At 53.8% G+C, this 24890-nt stretch overlaps 2 protein-coding genes across 2 annotated transcripts in view; one reads left to right on the plus strand and one right to left on the minus strand.

Moving 5' to 3' along the window:
* Positions 1-15788, plus strand: part of LOC140726099 (lysyl oxidase homolog 3B-like) — a 49156-nt gene extending 33368 nt beyond the window's left edge. Inside the window, 6 exon segments of the mRNA XM_073042052.1 lie at positions 1765-2008; positions 2351-2466; positions 6433-6464; positions 6466-6570; positions 11711-11822; positions 14548-15788. Of these exon segments, the coding sequence (XP_072898153.1) occupies positions 1765-2008; positions 2351-2466; positions 6433-6464; positions 6466-6570; positions 11711-11822; positions 14548-14621 (683 nt within the window). The 3' untranslated portion in view covers positions 14622-15788.
* On the minus strand, positions 2-23234 carry LOC140726098 (uncharacterized). Its single transcript, XM_073042051.1, has 3 exons — positions 22782-23234; positions 3365-3765; positions 2-735 (listed from the first exon to the last, which is right to left on the minus strand). Exons 1-3 carry the CDS (start codon positions 22924-22926, stop codon positions 676-678), a joined length of 606 nt encoding a protein of 201 aa, XP_072898152.1. The 5' UTR covers positions 22927-23234; the 3' UTR covers positions 2-675.
* Positions 23235-24890: the final 1656 nt, after the last annotated feature.

Consider the following 24890-nt stretch of genomic DNA (forward strand, 5'->3'; position numbering starts at 1 on the left):
GGGGTGGGGTGTCACCTTGACCTGTTGCCCAAATTCCTCCGCATCTCCTGCCTACAGCCGCCAACCCTTTCCCCCATCTCTCCGCCTCTGGTCAGCCTAACCCCAGGAACCTTCCTCCATCCTCCTGTAATTCCCCTCGCCTTCCCCAGGGCCCGTGAGAATCCCAGCTAAGCACTGGCTCTCTGGCTGAGCTCAGCGATACCACTGTCACTCACTGTAAACCATCACTGGTATCCTGTGATCTGTCACTGCCCGCCTGTTGTCCTGTTGTGATCACTACTGCTCATCTTGCTGGGTAATCAGAATCAAAGTTCAAAGTAAATTTATTACCATGTACAACCCTGAGGTTCATTGATAAATCCAGAATAGAATAATAACCACAATGGAAGATGGCACCAACTTGAGCATTCAGTAACTATACAAAGATGAAAGGAAAAAAATAATAATAAAAAATAAGTAAGCAGTAAATATCGAGAACATGTGATGACAGGTCTTTCAAAGGTTGTGGGAGAGTTCAGTGATGGGGGAATTGAAGCTGAGTGAAGTTATCCCCTTTGGTTCCAGAGGGTGATGGTAATGTGTTCTGAACCTGGTGGCGAGTCCTGAGCTTCCCGATGGTAGCAGCGAGACGAGGGCACGACCTGGGCGGTGGGGCTCCCTGATGATGGTCTAATATCACCGGCATATGTGGTGAAACTTGTTGTTTTGTGGCAGCAGTACACAGCAATAACAACACTAAAAATTACAATAAGAAATATTATTAGAATTTATTGAAATAAATCAGTAGCGCAGAAAAAGAGGGAATAAATAATGTAGATGTGTTCATGGTCCATTCTGAAATCTGATGATGGAGAGGAAGAAGCTGTTCCTGAAACATTGCGTGAGTGTGCGTGTGTGTGAGTGTGTGTGTGTGTGAGAGTGTGTGTGTGTGCGTGTGAGTGTGAGTGTGCGTGTGCATGTGTGTGTGAGTGTGTGTGTGCGTGTGTGTGTCTGAGTGTGTGTGTGTATGTGTGTCTGTGTGCGTGTGTGTGTTTGTGAGTGTGTGCGTGTGAGTGTGTGCGTGTGTGTGTGTGTGAGTGTGTGTGTGTATGTGTATGTGTGTGTGTGCGTGTGAGTGTGCGTGTGCATGTGTGTGTGTGTGTGTGTGTGTGTGTCTGTGTGTGTGTGTGTGCGCGTGCCTGCCTGCCTGCCTTCAGGCTCCTGTACCTCCTCCTCGATGGTAGCGTTGAGAAGAGGGCATGTCCTGGGTGATGGGGGGTCCTTAATGCTCCAATGTCAATGATCACTATTCCCTGATGCAGTGATCCAGTGTGATATCCCATTGCTGTTCTAGACAATGGTCTGGTGTAATCTGACACCGTCACTCTGATCCAGTCCCACAATGAGCCAATCACAGCTGATCTTCCAGTGATCCAGTGTAAATGGGCATAACTCCCCTGTCCCAGTACTCCACTGTGCCCTCACTGGCCCAGTGATCCAGTGTTTCCCCACTGCCCAGGCAACACAATGAGATCTACTGCTCCAATGACCCTGTATCACGCTCCCACTCTCCCTCCCTACCCAGTGCTCACCCAACAGGCCCAATGACCCAGTATCCCTCTCCCCATACTCCCAGTGACCCAGTGCCCCTGTGCCCCTCTCCCCACGGTCCTGGTGACCCAGGGTCTCTCTCCCCATCCAGTGCTTGGCCCACAAACCCAGTGATCTGGTGCCCCTCTCCCCTCTGCCCCAGTGCAGGGTGACTGCTGTTCTCCATCCCCACAGCCTCTTCGGACCTGATCCTGAACGCGAAGCTGGTAGAGCAGACAGCTTACATCGAGGACCGACCTCTGCACATGTTGTACTGCGCGGCCGAGGAGAACTGCCTCTCCAGCTCGGCCCGGAACGCCAACTGGCCCTACGGACACCGGCGCCTCCTCCGATTCTCCTCAGAGATCCACAACATTGGCCGCGCCGACTTCCGCCCCAAGGCCGGCCGCCACTCCTGGGTCTGGCACGAGTGCCACGGGTGAGTGCACAGCAAGACTCTGACCGCTGGCCCCTGGACCCAGGCCCGAGGCTGGTGGAGGGGGGGAAGGTGGGCGCTTCTATTGTTCTCACCCCTGGGGCAAAGGAAGCTGGTGAAGGGAGGTCCCAAGTTCCCAACGCCAAGCAGGCTGATGGCAGGTCACCCTTCCACATGGGGGGGGTGGTGGGAGCAATGAGTGGGAGGGGAGGGCAGCAAAATGTGAATGGAGGAGTGGTTGTGGTTAGTACAGATTGTGGGCTCAGACCAACTATCTCTCTGTCTCCCCCCCTCACCCTTCTTCCCCTTTCTCTCTCCCTTGGTCCCTGTCTTTCCCAACCACAGCCACTACCACAGTATGGACATCTTCACACATTACGACATTCTGACGCTGAACGGCACCAAGGTGGCAGAAGGACACAAGGCCAGCTTTTGCCTGGAGGACTCTGACTGTGCGGACGGTGGGTTCTCCGCCTGTTTGGTAGGGTGTCCCTGAACCACCCTGTGATCCCACACGTGCAGATGGCGTCTCCTGGACAGCGTGCCACACCAATTCCTCCTCCCATCCACCTCCGACACTGCCCTGAATCCAGGCGGCCTCATCTGATGGAGCCATGGTGTCTTCCACGGGAACGTGCCACAGGATTTCCCATGGAGGACACCACGGATTACTGTACCAATAATTTCCCTGATTCTGGTAATCCATGGGAATATCAATGGCATCCGTGAGAATGCCCTGCGATATGTGGGAACGTTGCCGGGAACCATGAGAATGTGGTTGGGATCTGGGAATATCATGATGATCCATGGGAACATCACCGGGGTCTGTGGGAGCACCTCAGGAATCTGTTGGAACTTTGCCGGGATCTGGGAATATCGAGGTGATCAGTAGAAATGTAGCTGGGGTCTGTGGGAGTGTCACTGCGACCTGGGGATCTCATGGTGGTCGGTGGGAATATCACAATGACGGTTGAGTCTGTGATAAGGAAGGAAAAGGCAATGTTAGCATTCATCCGAGAGGACCAAGACCAGAAGACCTTGGAGAAGAATTAGGCCATTCAGCCCATCTAGTCTTCTCTGCCATTCCATCACGGCTGATTGATTATCCTTCTCATCTGTTGATCGGTTGTGTCGGTAGGTGAATTGTAGGGGATCCAGTGTGGGTGGCACATACTGCAGACGTAATCCTTGACCAGCATCTCAAAGCATTTGCTTATTATGAGGTGAGTGCGACAGGATGCCAATCGTTCAGACATGTTACCTTGCTCTTTTTAGGTACAGGGACAATGGTGGATGTTTTGAAGCGGGGGGGCACTCTACACTGGGAGAGGGAGAGATTAAAAATGTCTGTAAACACACCTGCCAGTTGTGCCACGCACACTCTGAGTACCCGCCCTGGGATGCCGTCCGGTCCCGTAGCCTTGTGACTGTCCACTCGTTGGAAACCCCTGCGTAGTTCTGCCTCAGAGATGACCAAGCCGCAGGTCGCATCTGCAGGTCTCTTCGGGGGTCAGTGTTGGCGACATCAAACCCAGCGCAAAAAAGATTTAGCCCGCCTGGGAGAGAGGCAGCGATGTTGGAAACACCACTGTGTTTAGCTTTGAAGTCTGCGATGGTGTGCAGACCTTGCCAGAAGCTGCGTGTGTTGTTGGTGGAGAGTTGTGTCTGGATCTTGTCCCTGTATTGTCCTGTCGCTGCCTTGAGTACTGCGCAGATCGTAGCTGCATTTCTTGAGAAGGAGTAAAGGCATAGACTATTTTCTAAATGGGGAGAAAATTCAAAGATCAGAGGTGCAGAGGGACTTGTGAGTCCTCGTGCAAGACACCCAGAAGGTTAGTTTCCAGGTTGAGTCTGTGGTAAAGAAGGCAAATGCAATGCTGGCATTAATTTCAAGGGTAACAGAATATAAAAACAAGGAGATAATGCTGACCCTAGTCAGGTTGCAGGGAGTATTGTCAACAGCTTTGGGCCCCATATCTCAGAAAGGATGTGTTGTCATTGGAGAGAGTCCAGAGGGGGTTCACAAGGATGATTCCAGGAATGAAAGGGTTAACATATGAGGAGTGTTTGGCAGCTTTGGGCCTTTACTCACTGGAATTTAGAAGAATGCGGGTGGATCTCATAGAAACCTAGCGAATGTTGAAAGTACTAGGTAGGTTGAATGTGGAGAGGATGTTACCTGTGGGGGTATTCAGAACTAGAGGGCACAGCCTCAGAATTGAGGAGTTACCCTATAGAACAGAGGTACAGAGGATTTTTTTTCAAGTCAGAGAGTAGTGAATCTGTGGAAAGCTCTGCCACAGACTGCGGTGGAGAACATATCCGTGTGTATATTTAAGGAGGAAGTTGATCATTTCCTGATGGGTCAGAGTGTCAAAGGTTTTGGCGAGAAGGCAGGTGTTTGGGGTTGAGTGGGATCTGGGATCAGCCACGAAGGAATAGCAGAGAAGACTTGATGGACTGAATGGCCTAATTCTGCTCCTATGTCTGATGGTCTTATGGTCTAAACCTATTGCATATTGAAACACCTAGATAGAGTGGATTTGGAGAGGATGATTCCTATAGTGAAGGAATCTAGGAATAGAGGACACAGCCTCAGAATAGAGGGGCATTCATTTAGAACAGAGCCGAGGAAAGAAAGATTTTTTTGGCCAGAGGATGGTGAATCTGTGGAATTCACTGAAACATTGATAATAAACCTGATTTGGATTCTGAATCTGGATCAGAATCATCTGGAATTCTCTGTGTGTGTGTGTGGGGGGGGGGGGGGGGGATGAATCTCTGGATTTCTCACCCAAACAGGTGGTGGAAGCCAGAATGTGGGAAGTATTCAAAGTAGATTTTCAAAAGATTGAGAGAAAATGTATGGTCAGAGTGGACACAGGTCACCATCCACAACCCTGAGATTCATTCTCCTGTGGGCACTCACTGTAAGTACAAAGAAACGAGTGAAAAGCTACACACAAAGACAACTAATTGTGTAAACGTAATAAAGAAAAAAAAGCAAATAGTAATAATAATAAATAAGTGATGAATACTGAGAACATGAACTGGCAAGCCCATGAAAGTGAGTCTATAGGTTGTTGAGCAACAGACACTAAACGCTGGAGGAACTCAGCAGGTCAGGCAGCATCTATGGAGATGAATAAAAAGGTCTATGATTTGGACTGAGACCCTTCAGTAAATTATGGGAACAGTTCAGTGTTGGGTGAGTGAAGTTACTCCCTCTGGTTCGGGAGCCTGATTGTTGAGGGGTAGTAACTGTCCCTGAACCTGGTGGTGTGGGTCATGAGGCTCCTGTACCTCCTTCCTGAGGGCAGGATAGATGACACTGAATGTTGGGACATGCTTGATGGGCCGCGTAGCCTCCTCCTGACCCGCTTACTCCTGCTGCTCAAAGCAACTTTCTCAAAACCCCATAGAACCCGGTGTCAATCCCATTTATTAGACCAAATTCCAAAGGAGCAGAATTAGGCCATTTGACCCATCGAGTCTGCTCCACCATTCGATCCTGGCTGAATAATCAAGAACCGATGGAGCTCCGCTTTAAATATCACTGATAAATGTCGTGAAATCTGTTTATTTTATGTAATACACAAAGATTGCTTTAATTACAGTAAGAATATATAATTTAAAAAAACATAAACATAGAAGAGAGCAAAATAGTGAGGTCACGGAAATGATCGAAATCTGATGGTGGAGCAGGAAAAGCTGTTCCTAAACCATTCAGTCTGTGTCTTGAGGCTCCTGTACCTCCTCCCTGAGGAGGGGGCACGTCGTGGGTGATGGGGGGTCCCTTCACGATAGATGCCACCTCTTGCAGATGGCCTCGATGATGGGCACTAGCCTCCCCAACACCGACGTAAGTGATCTGTAATCACACCTCGTCAGACTGGTTTTAATGAAGAGCAGATCAGAATCAGGTTTATTATCACCGGCATGGGATGTGAAATTTGTTAACTTAGCAGCAGCAGTTCAATGCAATACGTATCTGGCAGAGAGAGGAAAAAAAATAAATGAAATTTTAAAAAATAATAAACAAGTAAATCAATTACGTATATTGAATAGATTAAAAAATGTGCAAAAACAGAAATACTGTATATTTAAAAAAGTGAGGTAGTGTCCAAAGCTTCAATGGTCCATTTAGGAATCAGATGGCAGAGGGAAAAGAAGCTGTTCCTGAATCGCTGAGTGTGTGTCTTCAGGCTTCTGTACCTCCTACCAGATGGTAACAGTGAGAAAAGGGCATGCCCTGGGTGCTGGGGGTCCTTAAAAATGGACACTGCCTTTCCAACACATCTCGTTTGACAAATTTACACAGATTCTCCACAGCTGTGACAGGGAGATGACACAATGATAGGGTTGAGAGGGTTAATAAATCGGCCATGATGGATTGATTAACTAAACTCCTGTCTTCACCCGCACAGATGGACACAAGCGGTATGAATGTGCAAACTTCGGGGGAGCAGGGAATCACAGTGGGCTGCTGGGACTCGTACCGACACGACATCGATTGCCAGTGGATCGACATCACTGACGTGAAACCTGGCAACTACATCATGCAGGTCGGGGTCGCTGGGATGGAGGGTGGGCTGGTGGTGTGTGTGGAGAGGGGATGGGGAGGGGAGGGGAAGGAGGGCAGGGGGAGAGGGGAGACAGGTCGGGGTTGCTGGGATAGAGGGTGGGCTGGTGTGTGTGTGTGTGTGGAGAGGGGATGGGGAGGGGAGGGGGAAGGGAGGGCAGGGGGAGAGGGGAGACAGGTCGGGGTTGCAGGGATGGAGGGTGGGCTGGTGTGTGTGTGGGGGAGAGGGGATGGGGAGGGGAGGGGAGGGGATGAGGAGGGGAGGGGGAGACAGGTCGGGGTTGCTGGATGGAGGGTGGGCTGGTGTGTGGTGTGTGTGATGTGGAGAGGGGATGGGGAGGGGAGGGGAAGGGATGGCAGGGGGGAGAGGGGAGACAGGTCGGGGTTGCAGGGATGGAGGGTGGGGCTGGTGTGTGTGTGTGTGGAGAGGGGATGGGGAGGGGAGGGGAAGGGATGGCAGGGGGAGAGGGGAGACAGGTCGGGGGTTGCAGGGATGGAGGGTGGGCTGGTGTGTGTGTGGGGGGAGAGGGGATGGGGAGGGAGGGGAGGGGAGGGGGAGAGGGGAGACAGGTCGGGGTTGCTGGGATGGAGGGTGGGCTGGTGTGTGTGGGGGAGAGGGGAGGGGAGGGGATGGGAGGGGAGTGGAGAGGGGAGGGGAGGGGGAGAGGGGGAGGGGAGTGGGAGGGCAGGGGGAGAGGGGAGACAGGTCGGGGGTTGCAGGGATGGAGGGTGGGCTGGTGTGTGTGTGTGTGGAGAGGGGATGGGGAGGGGGAGGGGAGGGGATGAGGAGGGGAGGGGGAGACAGGTCGGGGTTGCTGGGATGGAGGGTGGGCTGGTGTGTGTGGGGGAGAGGGGGAGGGGAGGGGATGGGGAGGGGAGTGGAGAGGGAGGGGAGGGGGGAGAGGGGAGGGGAGTGGGAGGGCAGGGGGGAGAGGGGAGACAGGTCGGGGTTGCAGGGATGGAGGGTGGGCTGGTGTGTGTGTGGGGGAGAGGGGATGGGGAGGGGAGGGGAGGGGATGAGGAGGGGAGGGGGAGACAGGTCGGGGTTGCTGGGATGGTGGGTGGGCTGGTGTGTGTGTGTGGAGAGGGGATGGGGAGAGGGAGGGGAGGGGAGGGGGAGAGAGGAGACAGGTCGGGGTTGCAGGGATGGAGGGTGGGCTGGGTGTGTGTGTGTGGAGAGGGGATGGGGAGGGGAGGGGAGAGAGGGGAGGGGAGGGGGAGAGGGGAGACAGGTCGGGGTTGCAGGGATGGAGGGTGGGCTGGTGTGTGTGGTGGAGAGGGGGAGAGGAGGGGATGGGGAGGGGAGTGGAGAGGGGAGGGGGAGGGGGAGAGGGGAGTGGAGTGGGTGGGCAGGGGGAGAGGGGAGACAGGTCGGGGTTGCAGGGATGGAGGGTGGGCTGGTGTGTGTGGTGGAGAGGGGGAGGGGAGGGGATGGGGAGGGGAGTGGAGAGGGGAGGGGAGGGGGAGAGGGGAGTGGAGTGGGAGGGCAGGGGGAGAGGGGAGACAGGTCGGGGTTGCAGGGATGGAGGGTGGGCTGGTGGGTGTGTGTGGAGAGGGGATGGGGAGGGGAGGGGAGGGGATGAGGAGGGGAGGGGGAGACAGGTCGGGGTTGCTGGAATGGAGGGTGGGCTGGTGTGTGTGGGGGAGAGGGGGAGGGGAGGGGATGGGGAGGGGAGGGGAGAGAGGGGAGGGCAGGGGGAGAGGGGGAGACAGGTCGGGGTTGCAGGAATGGAGGGTGGGCTGGTGTGTGTGTGTGGAGAGGGGATGGGGAGGGGAGGGGGAGAGAGGGGAGGGGGAGGGGGAGAGGGGAGACAGGTCGGGGTTGCAGGGATGGAGGGTGGGCTGGTGTGTGTGGTGGAGAGGGGGAGGGGAGGGGATGGGGAGGGGAGTGGAGAGGGGAGGGGGAGGGGGAGAGGGGAGTGGAGTGGGAGGGCAGGGGGAGAGGGGAGACAGGTCGGGGTTGCAGGGATGGAGGGTGGGCTGGTGGGTGTGTGTGGAGAGGGGATGGGGAGGGGAGGGGAGGGGATGAGGAGGGGAGGGGGAGACAGGTCGGGGTTGCTGGGATGGAGGGTGGGCTGGTGTGTGTGGGGGAGAGGGGGAGCGGAGGGGATGGGGAGGGGAGTGGAGAGGGGAGGGGAGGGGGAGAGGGGAGGGGAGTGGGAGGGGAGGAGGAGAGAGGAGACAGGTCGGGGTTGCAGGGATGGAGGGTGGGCTGGTGTGTGTGTGTGTGGAGAGGGGATGGGGAGGGGATGGGGAGGGGAGGGGGAGAGGGGAGGGGAGTGGGAGCAGAGGGGGAGAGAGGAGACAGGTCGGGGATGCAGGGATGGAGGGTGGGCTGGTGTGTGTGGGGGAGAGGGGATGGGGAGGGGAGGGGAGGGGAGTGGAGAGGGGAGACAGGTCGGGGATGCAGGGATGGAGGGTGGGCTGGTGTGTGTGTGTTTGGAGAGGGGATGGGGAGGGGAGGGGAGGGGGAGAGGGGAGGGGGAGTGGGGAGGGGGAGGGGGGAGAGAGGAGAGGTCGGGGATGCAGGGATGGAGGGTGGGCTGGTGTGTGTGTGTGTGGAGAGGGGAGGGGAGGGGAGAGGGGAGGGGAGTGGGAGCAGAGGGGGAGAGAGGAGACAGGTCGGGGATGCAGGGATGGAGGGTGGGCTGGTGTGTGTGGGGGGAGAGGGGATGGGGAGGGGAGGGGAGGGGGAGAGGGGAAACAGGTCGGGGTTGCAGGAATGGAGGGTGGGCTGGTGTGTGTGTGTGTGGAGAGGGGATGGAGAGGGGAGGGGGGAGAGGGGAGGGGAGTAGGAGGGGAGGGGGAGAGAGGAGAGGTCGGGGATGCAGGGATGGAGGGTGGGCTGGTGTGTGTGTGTGTGGAGATGGGAGGGGAGGGGAGAGGGGAGGGGAGTGGGAGCAGAGGGGGAGAGAGGAGACAGGTCGGGGGATGCAGGGATGGAGGGTGGGCTGGTGTGTGTGTGTGGAGAGGGGATGGGGAGAGGGGAGGGGAGTGGGAGGGGAGGGGGAGAGAGGAGACAGGTCGGGGATGCAGGGATGGAGGGTGGGCTGGTGTGTGTGTGTGGAGAGGGGGAGGGGGAGAGGGGAGGGGAGTGGGAGGGGAGGGGGAGAGAGGAGACAGGTCGGGGATGCAGGGATGGAGGGTGGGCTGGGTGTGTGTGGGGGGAGAGGGGGAGGGGAGGGGATGGGGAGGGGAGTGGAGAGGGGAGGGGGGGAGGGGAGGGGAGGGGAGGGGGAGAGGGGAGACAGGTCGGGGATGCAGGGATGGAAGGTGGGGCTGGTGTGTGTGTGTGGAGAGGGGAGGGGAGGGGGAGAGGGGAGGGGAGTGGGAGGGGAGGGGAGAGGAGGAGACAGGTCGGGGATGCAGGGATGGAGGGTGGGCTGGTGTGTGTGTGTGGAGAGGGGATGGGGAGAGGGGAGGCAAGGAGATGGGGTGGAATACAGGATTTGGAGAGTGTGATGGGATGAGCGGGAAGGGTGACACTGACGTTACACATGAGTGCGAGGTAGGGTGGGATTGAGGGATGGGACTGAGTTTGGTGGGGAGAGGAGTGAGAAGATGAGGGGGAGGTTTGGGTGATGGGATGGGGAGGATGGTGCTTGGAAGAGATGGGGCTGAGTGTGAGGGAGGGATATGGGATGGAGAAGGTGAGGACAAAAGGGATGGGGAAGGAGAGGGAGGGTATAAGGATGGTGGACAGAAAGCAGGGGGTGTGATAGGGAGGTGAGGAAGGAGAAACAGGGCGGGGAGGTAGTTAAAGAGACCTCCCAGTGTGAACAATCACAAACCGATCATCACAGGAGAATCAGGGGGACTGGCATGAGTGGGCAGTGTACAGTCGGCAGTGTGGATTACTGTCTGTAGGATGGGGTGAGGTGTGGGTACAGAGGGCATTGTGGGTCACTGAGGGAAGGGTTGAGGTGTGGGTACAGTCGGCAGTGTGGGTTACTGTCTGTGGGATGAAGTGAGGTGTGGGGTACAGTCAGCATTGTGGGTCACTGACTGTAGGACAGGGTGAAGTTTGGGTATAATTGGCGGTGTGGGTCTCTGTGGGATGAAGTGAGGTGTGGGTACAGTCAGCATTGTGGGTCACTGTGGGACTGGGTGAAGTTTGGGTATATTTGGCGGTGTGGGTCTCTGTGGGATGGGGTGAGGTGTGGGCATTGTGGGTCACTGACTGTGGGACTGGGTGAAGTTTGGGTATAATTGGCGGTGTGGGTCTCTGTGGGATGGGGTGAGGTGTGGGCATTGTGGGTCACTGACTGTGGGACAGGGTGAAGTTTGGGTATAATTGGCGGTGTGGGTCTCTGTGGGATGGGGTGAGGTGTGGGCATTGTGGGTCACTGACTGTGGGACAGGGTGAGGTTTGGGTATAATTGGCGGTGTGGGTCTCTGTGGGATGGGGTGAGGTGTGGGCATTGTGGGTCACTGACTGTGGGACAGGGTGAGGTTTGGGTATAATTGGCGGTGTGGGTCTCTGTGGGATGGGGTGAGGTGTGGGCATTGTGGGTCACTGACTGTGGGACAGGGTGAAGTTTGGGTATAATTGGCGGTGTGGGTCTCTGTGGGATGGGGTGAGGTGTGGGCATTGTGGGTCACTGACTGTGGGACAGGGTGAAGTTTGGGTATAATTGGCGGTGTGGGTCTCTGTGGGATGGGGTGAGGTGTGGGCATTGTGGGTCACTGACTGTGGGACTGGGTGAAGTTTGGGTATAATTGGCGGTGTGGGTCTCTGTGGGATGGGGTGAGGTGTGGGCATTGTGGGTCACTGACTGTGGGACAGGGTGAGGTTTGGGTATAACTGGCGTTGTGGGTCTCTGTGGGACGGGGTAAGGTGTGGGTAAAGTTGGCTGTGTGTTTCACTGACTGTGGGACAGAGTGAGGTTTGGGTATAACTGGGGGTGTGGGTCTCTGTGGGACGGGGTGAGGTGTGGGTAAAGTTGGCTGTGTGTCACTGACTGTGGGTCAGGGTGAGGTTTGGGTATAACTGGGGGTGTGGGTCTCTGTGGGACGGGGTGAGGTGTGGGTAAAGTTGGCTATGTGTTTCACTGACTGTGGGAGGGGATGAGGTGTGGGTAAAGTTGGCTGTGTGTGTCACTGACTGTGGGTTTCCTCGCCAGGTTATCATTAACCCGAACTATGAGGTTTCTGAAAGTGACTTCACCAACAACGCCATGAAATGTAATTGTAAATACGATGGGCACCGCATCTGGATGCACAATTGTCACATAGGTAACTCCTTCCCAATCCCTTCAGCCCCCGACAATTCCCCATTGTGCCAGCTGGAGACTGGCGCTGGTCAAGGTCTGTGGGATCTGGGGCAGACTGGGGGATGTTAGTGAGACACAACTGGAGGGTCAGGAGGTGGTGGATGGAGGCTTGTCTGTGGCATTGGATGTCCGTGACGTGTGGTGTACCACGGGATCGGGGCTGTGATCCCACGTGGGTAGAAACATAGGAGGTGTGATTAGTAGTTTGCAGAATATCCTAAAAAAAGAAAAGGCGCATAATCAAGAGATGTTTATCAGCTGGTAAAGGCAGATGGCTTTAAATCTGGTATGATTTACCAGGATGCTGCCTGGATTAGTGAGCATGATAGGCTGCGAGGTACGGCTTTTCTCTTTGGAGCAAAGAGGGATGAGAGCGGTCTTGATAGAGGTGTACAAGATGATAAGAGGCAAAGACAGAGTGGACAGTCAGAGACTTTTCCCCAGGGTGGAACTGGCGAATATGAAAGGGCGTAATTTTAAAATGAATGGAGGAGAGTACAGAGGGGATGTCAGAGATAAGGGTGGTGGGTGTGTGGAACTCGCAGCCAGGGGTGGTGGTAGAGGCAGGTACATTAGGGACATTTAACAGGCTCTTAGACAGACACATGGGTGATAGAAAAGTGGAGGGCTGTGTGGGAGGGAAGGAGTAGGTTAAATCAGCACAAATTCATGGGGTGAAGGACCTGCAGTTCCATGGGTGAGAAGGAGTAACCTGGGTAGGTCAGGCAGAATGAATATTTGAGGAACAGAGGGATCATGAGGTCCCTGCAGTTGCAGCATGGGGCAATAGGGTAACTTCACTACAGGAAGGATGTGGAAACCATAGAAAGGGTGTAGAGATTTACAAGGATGTTGCTTTGATTTGGGAGCATGCCTTATGAGAATAGGTTGAGTGAACTTGACCTTTTCTCCTTGGAGTGACGGAGGATGAGAGGTGACCTGATAGAGGTGTATAAGATGATGAGAGGCATTGATCGTGTGGATAGTCAGAGGCTTTTTCCCAGGGCACAAAAGGGCACAGTCTTAAGGTGCTTGGAAGTAGGTACAGAGGAGATGTCAGGGGTAAGTTTTTTTTTACGTGGGGAGTGGTGAGTGTGTGGAATGGGCTGCCGACGACAGTGATGGAGGCAGAAACAATAGGATTTTTTAAGAGACTCCTGGACAGGTGTATGTAGCTTAGAAAAATAGAGGGCTATGGGTAACCCTGGGTAATTTCTCAGGTAAGGACATGTTCGGCACAACTTTATGAGCGGAATGGCCTGTATTGTGCTGTAGGTTTTCTATGTTTAACCTCAGAGTGGTCTTATAGATGGATGCAGTACAGCACAGGAGCAGGCCATTCGGCCCACTATGTCTGTACTGAACATGATGCAGAATTAATCTAACTTTCTCTTTGCCCTTATCAATTTGTGTTGATGTGTCTGTTCATTAATCTGGAAGGAGTGCAGAGGACATTGCTGGCAATCTCGAGACTGAGTTCTGAGCTGGGCAAGTTGGAACATTATTCGTTGTAGAGTAGGAGACTGAGGGGTGTACAAAATCTTAATGGGCATTGATAGGATGAATGTACAGAATCTTTTACCCCAGGGTCGGGGGTATCAGGAACCAGAAGGCACAGGTTGAAGGTGAGGGGAGAGAGATTTAATAGGGATCTGAGAGGTAACTTTTTCACCCAGAAGGCGGTAAGTTTATGGGCTGAGCTGATGGAGGAGTAACATTTACAGCATTAAGACATTTGGACAGGCACATGAATAAGGAAAGGATCAGAGAAATGTGGGTCAAACACAGGCAAATGGGACCAGAGCAACACACACAACACGCTGGAGGAACTCAGCAGGTCAGGCAGCGTCTACGGAGAGGAATCAACCTCTCTATGGAGAGGCCCTTCATCAGGACTGGAAAGGAGGGGGAATAAGGTGGGGGGAGAAGTCATAGGACAAGCTCGAAGGTGATAGGTGAGACCAGGTGGGTAGAGGAGGGAGGATGAAGTGAGAAACTGGGAAGCCAGGTAGATCTCTTCTTCAATTCTCTAATTTCCAGACTTTCCTCCCCCTCTTTCCCTCTCTGTTCTTCCATTCCCCAACCTGGACATCCTCTTACCTCTCTTCTCACCTGTCCATCACCTCCCTCGGGTGTCACTCCTCATTCTCCGCCTGTCAGATTCCTTCTCCTGCCCTTTACCTTTCCCACCTCTCACCTCCCAAATTGCCAATTCATTCCCCTCCCACCCACCTTCCCCTCATCTGGTCTCACCTGTCACCTGCCGGCTTGTACTCCTTCCCTCCCCCCCCACCCTCTTATCCTGGCTTCTTCTCCCTTCTTTCTCAGTCCTGAAGAAGGGTCTCGGCCCAGAACTTTGACTGTTTATTCATTTCCATGGATGCTGCCTGGCCTGCTGAGTTCCTCCAGCATTTTGTGTGTGGGTTTGGATTTCCAGCATCTGCAGTGATTACAGATGGGACTGCCTTAGCTGGGCATCTTTGTCGGGATGGACTAGCTGGGATAAAGGGTGTGTTTCTGTGCTGTGAGACCCCGATCCTCTGTAAAACGTTCCCTTTATACCTGCTCTGTTTCCCCTTCTGTGCCCCCTCCTTCAGGCAGTGTGTCCCAGCTGTCCAAAGGATTAGCCTCCCTCTTCCCCCCCCCCCCAGCTGACCAGTTGACCACTCTTTGTTTACTATCTCCAGGCGATGCCTTCAGTGAAGAAGCCGAGAGGAAGTTTGAAAAGTATCCAGGCCAGCTGAACAACCTGATCCCCTAATCAGAGCCCACACATTGCCCCCACCCCAGCACACCCCACCCTCCTGGTTTGAAGCAGGATTGGTCTCTCACCGGCGAGGAGACACCGGCCCTCTCCTCAAACCAGCTCCCACAAGTCCTGTGGGATTGCTCCCCACCCCCATCCCGCCCCGGCCTCTAGGAGCGAGCCTGGCTGTTTCCTGGGGAAGGCTGATGTGGGGCTCGCCTCTCTGGGACACAGGAGATCCCTTCACACCGACAATGTGGACAGGAGAACGGTACAAATGGGTTGTGGCAGACCACGGGAGCACCATACTGCAGCTGGACCAGACCACCAGAGCTCGACGAGGCTCCACAGTTGGACAGGAACAACAGCGATCCCAGAGTCAATGCTGCCCAGGAACACCATCGCCATAACTAGACCAGGACCACAGCTGGACCGGTTATGTATTGGCCTGGAACTGCACGGCTAGACTGAGCACACTAACTGGGATGGGTACCACCGTTGGCCCACAACTCCACAGCTGGTGTAGAACAACACATCTGTCTCAGGACGCCACATCTGTTCCAGGACATCACAGCTCCCAGTGAGAAAATGAAGTTCTCTGGCAACACCACACCTGAGACTCGCTCACTGACACTGGTGCTCGGTGCCTGATACAGTGTGACTCCCCCCAGTCCGTGGTGCAGATTCCCATCCCGCTCGGTGCTAACTCAGCCCTGTCTGCTCCCCCTGCCCCGCGGTTGGCGGCGTCGCCAATTTGCGGTTCCCGCGTTACACTTGCCCACTTTACAGAGCCCAGCAGCCGTGTGGCAGTCCCCAGCCAATCTCGGGCAGACCCCCGACCTGTCCCGTGTTACAGACCCCATGCTGCTGGGTGCAGCCCTACCGAGGGGCCAGTCAGACCGTTCCTGTGTTGGGGGGAGGTGGGTGGGCTTTGCCTCGCTCAGGTCTGTCCAGGTGGATGCCGTCGGATTTCCTGAGTGTCGAGTCCACCACCCTCCTGAAGCTGGAGCCCACCCATGGGAGCCTCCCAACCACACCCATGGGAGCTCCCAACCACAGCCCCGGTGACCTCCTCAACAGGTTCTAATGTTTACAGGGTAATTTACAAACTATATTTCAGCCATATCTATTCTGAGACCAAATGTGTATTTAATTGTCCGAATAAAATGGTGGACTTTTTAACCCCATGTAGTCCGCACTTCATGTACGCTCTGTGTCTGTGTCCAGTCCGTGTGTCTGGTACTTGTCTCATCGTGTTCCTGTATCCCGTCTGTGTGTCCAGTCTGCGTGCATGTGTCATGTCTGTGTCTGTGTGTCCAATCCGTGTCCGGTCTGTGTCCACTCTGTGTCTCTGGTCCGTGTCAGTGTGTCTGGTCTGTGTCCACTCCAGGTCCCTGGGTTGTGTCCCCGGTCCATGTCGGTGTGTCCAGTCCGCATCCTCGTTGGTGTGTCCAGTCCGTGTCCCCGGTCCACGTCAGTGTGACCGGTGGGGATCCTCGTTGGTGTGTCCAGTCCGTGTCCCCGGTCCACGTCAGTGTGACCGGTGGGGATCCTCGTTGGTGTGTCCAGTCCGTGTCCCCGGTCCACGTCAGTGTGACCGGTGGGGATCCTCGTTGGCGTGTCCAGTCCGTGTCCCCGGTCCACGTCAGTGTGACCGGTGGGGATCCTCGTTGGCGTGTCCAGTCCGTGTCCCCGGTCCACGTCAGTGTGACCGGTGGGGATCCTCGTTAGTGTGTCCAGTCCGTGTCTCTATAGAGATTCGGAGAGCGTGGGGTCACCACTGAGATGTGGAGCCCACGTCAGGCAGCTCATCACAACCTGCCCACCCAGGCAATTTTCGGGGAATGGTGTTCATCTTCGTAACACTCCTCCCCTCCACATATCCTCTTTCTCCCTCCCTCCCTCTCCCTCCTCTCTGCCTGCCCTCAGATCCTCCATCCTTTTCTCCACCCACAGATCTTCCTCCTCCTCCCTCCAGCTCTCAACCCTCCCCCTCTCTGTGTCCTCCTCACCCCAATCCATCGTCTGCCTCGTCCCTCCTCGTGAGTCTCTGTCCGCACGTACCTCACTGTGGGAGGCAGACTGCTGTGGGGTGGGATGCAGTTGGGAGAAGGTGAGGGTGCTCTCTTGCTCTGGGCTGCCCCTCACCACGGCCCCCTTATGGGTGGGATTAATTCCCTTAGCCTCACGGAACAGAATCACTGGCATATGGGTGAAATTTGTTGTTTTACAACAACAGGATATTGCAATACATAATAATAAATAAACTACAAATCACAATAAGTATGTGTAAAATGTCACTGTAAAACGATGCTGCTTACAGAAATGAATGTAGATTTCAGCTGGAGTAGTCCTAAACAGGAATATTTGATGATTCTCATCAGAGCTACTCATACAGAGTCACCACTTATCAGCGCCACAGGCTGCTGACCCATGGGATAGGGACGAAGGGCCCCTCGTCCCACGTGGCGATATCACACAGCGGACTGCCCATGAGGAGAGGTTCCTTCCAGACCATGGAGAACGCTACGGCCTCGCCGGGGGATGTTCCGAGGGGTTGCCTGCCCAGCCGAGGTCCAGTGTGGTCACACGACAGGAGGTGGTTTCCCTGCCCGTGTCTAACCTGATGCACTGACCGGGTGTCAGTGCAGGCCAATAGTCATAGGAGCAGGATTAGGCCATTCAGTCCATTAAGTCAGCTCCACCATTCCATCATGGCTGATCTCAACCCCATTCTCCCTGTAACCTTTGACGCCCTGACTAATCAAGAATCTATCAACCTCAGATATAAATATAGCCAATGACTTGGCCCGCACAGTTGTCTGTGAAAATGAATTTCACAGATTAACCACCTTATAGCTAAAGAAATGCCTCCTCACCTCTTGTATATGGGTGACCCTCTGTTTTTGAGGGCTCTGTACGCTGGTCCTAGACTTGCCAAACATTGGAAACATTCTCTCTTCATCCACTCTATCTAGGCCTTTCAATATTCAATGGTTTTCAGTGAGATTTCCCCCCCCCCCATTCTTCTCAACTCCAGTGAATACTGGCCCTGGGACACCAAATGCTTCTGATTCATAAAAGAGCCCGTGGGTATCCCACTGTCCTGTCACCTGGTAGTAACGTGGGTGGGGAGGGGCAGGGAGGGGGCAGGAGTGTGCTGGAAGAGCATAGGCTTGAACCAATCCGGAGTTCGAGGCCTGGAGTTCAAAATTCCATGTCTGATCATTCCCGAGGTGGAAACTGAACGTCAAAGATCAAAGTTGGTGAATTCAAAAGTTGAAGGCCTGATGGATTGGGGAATCTGGAATCTGGAGGCCTGGTGGATTGGGGAATCTGGAATCTGGAGGCCTGGTGGATTGGGGAATCTGGAATCTGGAGGCCTAGTGGATTGGGGAATCTGGAATCTGGAGGCCTGATGGATTGGGGAATCTGGAATCTGGAAGCCTGATGGTTTGGGGAATCTGGAATCTGGAGGCCTGGTGGATTGGGGAATCTGGAATCTGGAGGCTTGGTGCATTGGGGAATCTGGAATCTGGTGGCTTGGGGAATCTAGAATCTGATGGATTGGGGAATCTGGAATCTGGAGGCCAGGTGGATTGGGGAATCTGGAATCTGGAGGCCTGATGGATTGGGGGATCTGGAATCTGGAGGCCTGGTGGATTGGGGAATCTGGAATCTGGAGGCCTGGTGGATTGGGGAATCTGGAATCTGGAAGCCTGGTGGATTGGGGAATCTGGAATCTGGAGGCCTGGTGGATTGGGGAATCTGGAATCTGATGGATTGGGGAATCTGGAATCTGGAGGCCTAGTGGATTGGGGAATCTGGAATCTGGAGGCCTGATGGATTGGGGAATCTGGAATCTGGAGGCCTGATGGATTGGGGAATCTGGAATCTGGAGGCCTGATGGATTGGGGAATCTGGAATCTGGAGGCCTAGTGGATTGGGGAATCTGGAATCTGGAGGCCTGGTGGATTGGGGAATCTGGAATCTGGAGGCCTGAAGGTTTGGGGAATCTGGAATCTGGAGACCTGATGGATTGGGGAATCTGGAATCTGGAGGCCTAGTGGATTGGGGAATCTGGAATCTGAAGGCCTGGTGGATTGGGGAATCTGGAATCTGGAGGCCTGATGGATTGGGGAATCTGGAATCTGGAGGCCTGATGGATTGGGGAATCTGGAATCTGGAGGCCTGATGGATTGGGGAATCTGGAATCTGGAGGCCTGATGGATTGGGGAATCAGGAATCTGGAGGCCTGGTGGATTGGGGAATCTGGAATCTGGAGGCTTGGTGCATTGGGGAATCTGGAATCTGGTGGATTGGGGAATCTGGAATCTGGAGGCCTAGTGGATTGGGGAATCTGGAATCTGGAGGCCTGATGGATTGGGGAATCCGGAATCTGGAGGCCTGGTGGATTGGGGAATCTGGAATCTGGAGGCCTGATGGATTGGGGAATCTGGAATTTGGAGGCCTGATGGATTGGGGAATCTGGAATCTGGAGGCCTGGTGGATTGGGGAATCTGGAATCTGGAGGCCTGATGGATTGGGGAATCTGGAATCTGGAGGCCTGGTGGATTGGGGAATCTGGAAGCCTGGTGGATTGGGGAATCTGGAATCTGGAGGCTTGGTGCATTGGGGAATCTGGAATCTGGTGGATTGGGGAATCTGGAATCTGGAGGCCTAGTGGATTGGGGAATCTGGAATCTGGAGGCCTGATGGATTGGGGAATCAGGAATCTGGAGGCCTGGTGGATTGGGGAATCTGGAATCTGGAGGCCTGATGGATTGGGGAATCTGGAATTTGGAGGCCTGATGGATTGGGGAATCTGGAATCTGGAGGCCTGGTGGATTGGGGAATCTGGAATCTGGAGGCCTGGTGGATTGGGGAATCTGGAATCTGGAGGCCTGGTGGATTGGGGAATCTGGAATCTGGAGGCCTGGTGGATTGGGGAATCTGGAATCTGGAGGCCTGGTGGATTGGGGAATCTGGAATCTGGAGGCCTGGTGGATTGGGGAATCTGGAATCTGGAGGCCTGGTGGATTGGGGAATCTGGAATCTGGAGGCCTGGTGGATTGGGGAATCTGGAATCTGGAGGCCTGATGGATTGGGGAATCTGGAATCTGGAGGCCTGGTGGATTGGGGAATCTGGAATCTGGAGGCCTGATGGATTGGGGAATCTGGAATCTGGAGGTCTGGTGGATTGGGGAATCTGGAATCTGGAAGCCTGGTGGATTGGGGAATCTGGAATCTGGAGGCCTGGTGGATTGGGGAATCTGGAATCTGATGGATTAGGGAATCTGGAATCTGATGGATTGGGGAATCTGGAATCTGGAGGCCTGATGGATTGGGGAATCTGGAATCTTGAGGCCTGATGGATTGGGGAATCTGGAGGCCTGATGGATTGGGGAATCTGGAATCTGATGGATTAGGGAATCTGGAATCTGATGGATTGGGGAATCTGGAATCTGGAGGCCTGATGGATTGGGGAATCTGGAATCTTGAGGCCTGATGGATTGGGGAATCTGGAATCTTGAGGCCTGATGGATTGGGGAATCTGGAATCTGGAGGCTTGGTGCATTGGGGAATCTGGAATCTGATGGATTAGGGAATCTGGAATCTGATGGATTGGGGAATCTGGAATCTGGAGGCCTGATGGATTGGGGAATTTGGAGGCCTGGTGGATTGGGGAATCTGGAATCTGGAGGCCTGGTGGATTGGGGAATCTGGAATCTGGAGGCTTGGTGCATTGGGGAATCTGGAATCTGATGGATTAGGGAATCTGGAATCTGATGGATTGGGGAATCTGGAATCTTGAGGCCTGATGGATTGGGGAATCTGGAATCTTGAGGCCTGATGGATTGGGGAATCTGGAATCTTGAGGCCTGATGGATTGGGGAATCTGGAATCTGGAGGCTTGGTGCATTGGGGAATCTGGAATCTGATGGATTAGGGAATCTGGAATCTGATGGATTGGGGAATCTGGAATCTGGAGGCCTGATGGATTGGGGAATTTGGAGGCCTGGTGGATTGGGGAATCTGGAATCTGGAGGCCTGGTGGATTGGGGAATCTGGAATCTGGAGGCTTGGTGCATTGGGGAATCTGGAATCTGATGGATTAGGGAATCTGGAATCTGATGGATTGGGGAATCTGGAATCTGGAGGCCTGATGGATTGGGGAATCTGGAATCTTGAGGCCTGATGGATTGGGGAATCTGGAATCTTGAGGCCTGATGGATTGGGGAATCTGGAATCTGGAGGCTTGGTGCATTGGGGAATCTGGAATCTGATGGATTAGGGAATCTGGAATCTGATGGATTGGGGAATCTGGAATCTGGAGGCCTGATGGATTGGGGAATTTGGAGGCCTGGTGGATTGGGGAATCTGGAATCTGGAGGCCTGGTGGATTGGGGAATCTGGAATCTGGAGGCTTGGTGCATTGGGGGAATCTGGAATCTGATGGATTAGGGAATCTGGAATCTGATGGATTGGGGAATCTGGAATCTTGAGGCCTGATGGATTGGGGAATCTGGAATCTTGAGGCCTGATGGATTGGGGAATCTGGAATCTTGAGGCCTGATGGATTGGGGAATCTGGAATCTGGAGGCTTGGTGCATTGGGGAATCTGGAATCTGATGGATTAGGGAATCTGGAATCTGATGGATTGGGGAATCTGGAATCTGGAGGCCTGATGGATTGGGGAATTTGGAGGCCTGGTGGATTGGGGAATCTGGAATCTGGAGGCCTGGTGGATTGGGGAATCTGGAATCTGGAGGCTTGGTGCATTGGGGAATCTGGAATCTGATGGATTAGGGAATCTGGAATCTGATGGATTGGGGAATCTGGAATCTGGAGGCCTGATGGATTGGGGAATTTGGAGGCCTGGTGGATTGGGGAATCTGGAATCTGGAGGCCTGGTGGATTGGGGAATCTGGAATCTGGAGGCTTGGTGCATTGGGGAATCTGGAATCTGATGGATTAGGGAATCTGGAATCTGATGGATTGGGGAATCTGGAATCTTGAGGCCTGATGGATTGGGGAATCTGGAATTTGGAGGCCTGGTGGATTGGGGAATCTGGAATCTGGAGGCCTGGTGGATTGGGGAATCTGGAATCTGGAGGCTTGGTGCATTGGGGAATCTGGAATCTGATGGATTAGGGAATCTGGAATCTGATGGATTGGGGAATCTGGAATCTTGAGGCCTGATGGATTAGGGAATCTGGAATCTGATGGATTGGGGAATCTGGAATCTGGAGGCCTGGTGGATTGGGGAATCTGGAATCTGGAGGCCTTATTTCTACAAGTTCAGGCCAGGGACTGGAGGTGGGAAGATCCCAGACCTGCTCTGCGGTGGGAGGTGGGAGGCCTGTCTGTGTGTGTGTGGGGGGGGGGGGGTGAGAGAAACGAGGCTTGTTTTCCTGTTGTATTTGTTGCCATTCTGCTAATATGGACACTGGTGGGCTGCTCCCACACATCCTTAGCTTGTTAATGCAAACGACATATTCTGCAGCATCTTTGGATCTACGTGTACCCTGGAAAGAATTCTAACTGGCTGCATCACCGTCTGGTATGGAGGGGCCACTGCACAGGGTCGGAAACGCCCGCAGAGAGTTGTAAACCCAGCCAGCTCCGTCATGGGCTCAGTCCTCCGCTACATCGAGGACACCGTCAACAACCTCAAAAAGGTGACATCCATCATTAAAGACTCCCAACATCCAGGCCATGCCCATCAAGGGGGAGGTACAGGAGGCTGAAGACACACACTCAACCGCTTCTTCAACACGGTCATCGGATTTCTGAATGGACAATGAACACGACCTCGATGTTTTTCCCCTTTAGCACCCTTTATTTAAATTGCTCTCTATATAAAATTAAACATTGCAACGTACTGCTGCAGCAAAACAACAGCATTTCACGACGAATGCCGGGGATTTTAAACCTGCCTTTGGTTCGGATGTTAAGTGAATTTGATTCTGCGGCTGGGTCAGTCGGCGGGACGGCTCCCAGATGTTTGAGGATGGTGCCAAAAGACACAGGACCGCCAAGGACCAGACAACTTTCTCCGCACTGGAATTCCAGCACCGATCGGAATCCGTGCCCCCTCCCCTCCTCCCGTGGCTCGGACCCAGGACAGATTCTGTTTACCGCGGAGAGTACAAGCGAGCTGCCTGTTCCTACCTGGGCGGAGCGGTGCACACTCGAGAACAGACCCGGCACTGTGCGCTTCCGGCCTGGTTCCTGTTTGCTCTGGTCCCGCCGTCAATGGGTGCAGTGTTCGGGCTACGGGCTCTGGCTGCCGCGTGGTGCGAGGACGTGCCCGCATCCGAGTCGTCCGAACCCTCGTTTTTTCACAAAAATATGTAAATTACATTTCTCCGATACTCTCCAAACACAGAGACAACGGCAAACTTGCCAACCAGTGCATCACAGGCACCAGCCTACCCGCCATCGAGGCCGTAGCAAAGGTCGAAGCATATTTACTGTCAGATTTGCCATGTGAGAAAAGGGCCGGCAGCATCATGAAGGATCTCACCACCCTGTCTGACCCACTCCCATCGGCGAGGAGGCTACGCGGCACCACCAGACCCAGTAACAGTTACTTCCCCAAGCAGTGAGACTGACCCACAAACCCACCCCTCCACACCCCCACCACCACTACTTTATCATTTCCTGTCAGTCACCTTATGTACAGACTCTCCTGTGCCCGGTGTCACTTTATGGACACACAATCTATCTCTGTACACCAGCTATCTTCTGTATTTATAGTCATTGTATTTTAATTATTTATCTTATTGTGGTTTGGTGCTGCATCGGACCCGGAGTAACGATGGGTCTGGAAATGACAACGAACAGTCTGCTCTGAACACAGAGACGATAACAATCTAAATGAAGCGTTCGCATCCCTGTCCGGTAAGACACTGTGCATTGGCAGCCTCGAACTCCTGCTCACCGATCTCCATCAGCTCAGGTAGCCCTCAAAGCTGTGTGCTCAGCCCCCGGCTCCGCTCGCTTTACTCTCTGACTGCCGTATTCAAGTTTGCTGCTGTCGGCCGAATCAAACGTGGTGACGAATCAGCATATAGGAAGGAGATTGAAAATCTGGCCGAGTGGTGTCATAACAACAACCTCTCACTCAATGTCAATAAGACCAAGGAACTGATTGCTGACTTCAGGAGAGGGAAACCAGAGGTCCACGAGGCAGTCCTCATCGGAGGATCAGAGTTAGAGAGGGTGAGCAACTTCAAATTCCTAGTTTTTAATTTCAGACGACCTGTCCCGGGCCCAGCACATTAGTGAAATTACCAAGAAAGCACGGCAGCGCCTCTACTTCCTTAGGAGTTTGGAGTGATTTGGCAAGACATCTAAAATGTCGACAAACTTCTATAGATGTGTGGTGGAGAGTGTGTTGACTGGCTGCATCACAGCCCGGTATGGAAACACCAACGCCCTTGATCGGAAAAATCTACACAAAGCAGTGGATATGGCCAAGTCCATCGCAGGCAAAGCCTTCTACACCATTGAACAGACCTACACGAAAGACCCTAAGTGACAGAGGAAAGCAGAATCGATCAGAGGGGATCATCTCCTCTCACTGCTGCCATCGGGAAGAAGGCACAGGAGTCTCAGGGACAGTTACTACCTCAGGCTCTTGAACCAAAGGGCTTCACTCACCCCATCATTGAGATGCTCCCACAGCCTATGGACTCATTTTCAAATACATTTTCATCTCATGTTCTTGATGTTTATTGCTTATTTATTTAGATCATAGCTTCTTCTTGCCCTCTGCACTCTGGTTGAACGCTCTAGCTAGCGATCTTTCATGGATTTGTTGAGAATGCCCACAAGGGAATGAATCTCAGGTTTGTATCTGTGACGTATTTGCCCTTTGGTAATAAATTTACTTTGAACTTTTTTCCCCTGCGGTGCCCAGCCGTTGTGGAACAGGTCTTTGGTACCCGTGGACACTGTGCTCCCTCTCTGCAGTTACCCCGACACGGACTCACCCTCAGAACATCGCCAGCAGTCAGCCTGAGCGGGTCATTTCAAAGGAGATGTGAGGGGCAAGTTTTTTACACAGAGAGTGGTGGTAGAAACAGATACATTAGGGATTCCTAAGATACATTTAGGTCAGCACATGGACGTAAGGGAAATGGAAGGATATGGACTTCGCGTCGGCAAAAGAGATTAGTTTAGTTGGTCATTTGATTACCAATTTAATTGGTTTGGCACATTGTGGGCCGAAGGGTCTATGCTTGTGCTGTGCCGGCCAGTTCTATGTTGTACCCG

This window comes from Hemitrygon akajei, chromosome 4, assembly GCF_048418815.1.
Source record: "Hemitrygon akajei chromosome 4, sHemAka1.3, whole genome shotgun sequence".
Taxonomy (NCBI): Eukaryota; Metazoa; Chordata; class Chondrichthyes; order Myliobatiformes; family Dasyatidae; genus Hemitrygon; species Hemitrygon akajei.

Coding starts and splice junctions, on each gene's coding strand:
- LOC140726098 (XM_073042051.1), bottom strand. CDS start 22,926: ATGCGGGCACGTCCTCGCACCACGCGGCAGCCAGAGCCCGTAGCCCGA. Junction 3,766..22,781: donor GTGTGCACCGCTCCGCCCAG/GTAGGAACAGGC, acceptor CTCCCCATTTAG/AAAATAGTCTATGCCTTTAC. Junction 736..3,364: donor GTGCGTGGCACAACTGGCAG/GTGTGTTTACAG, acceptor TGTAATTTTTAG/TGTTGTTATTGCTGTGTACT.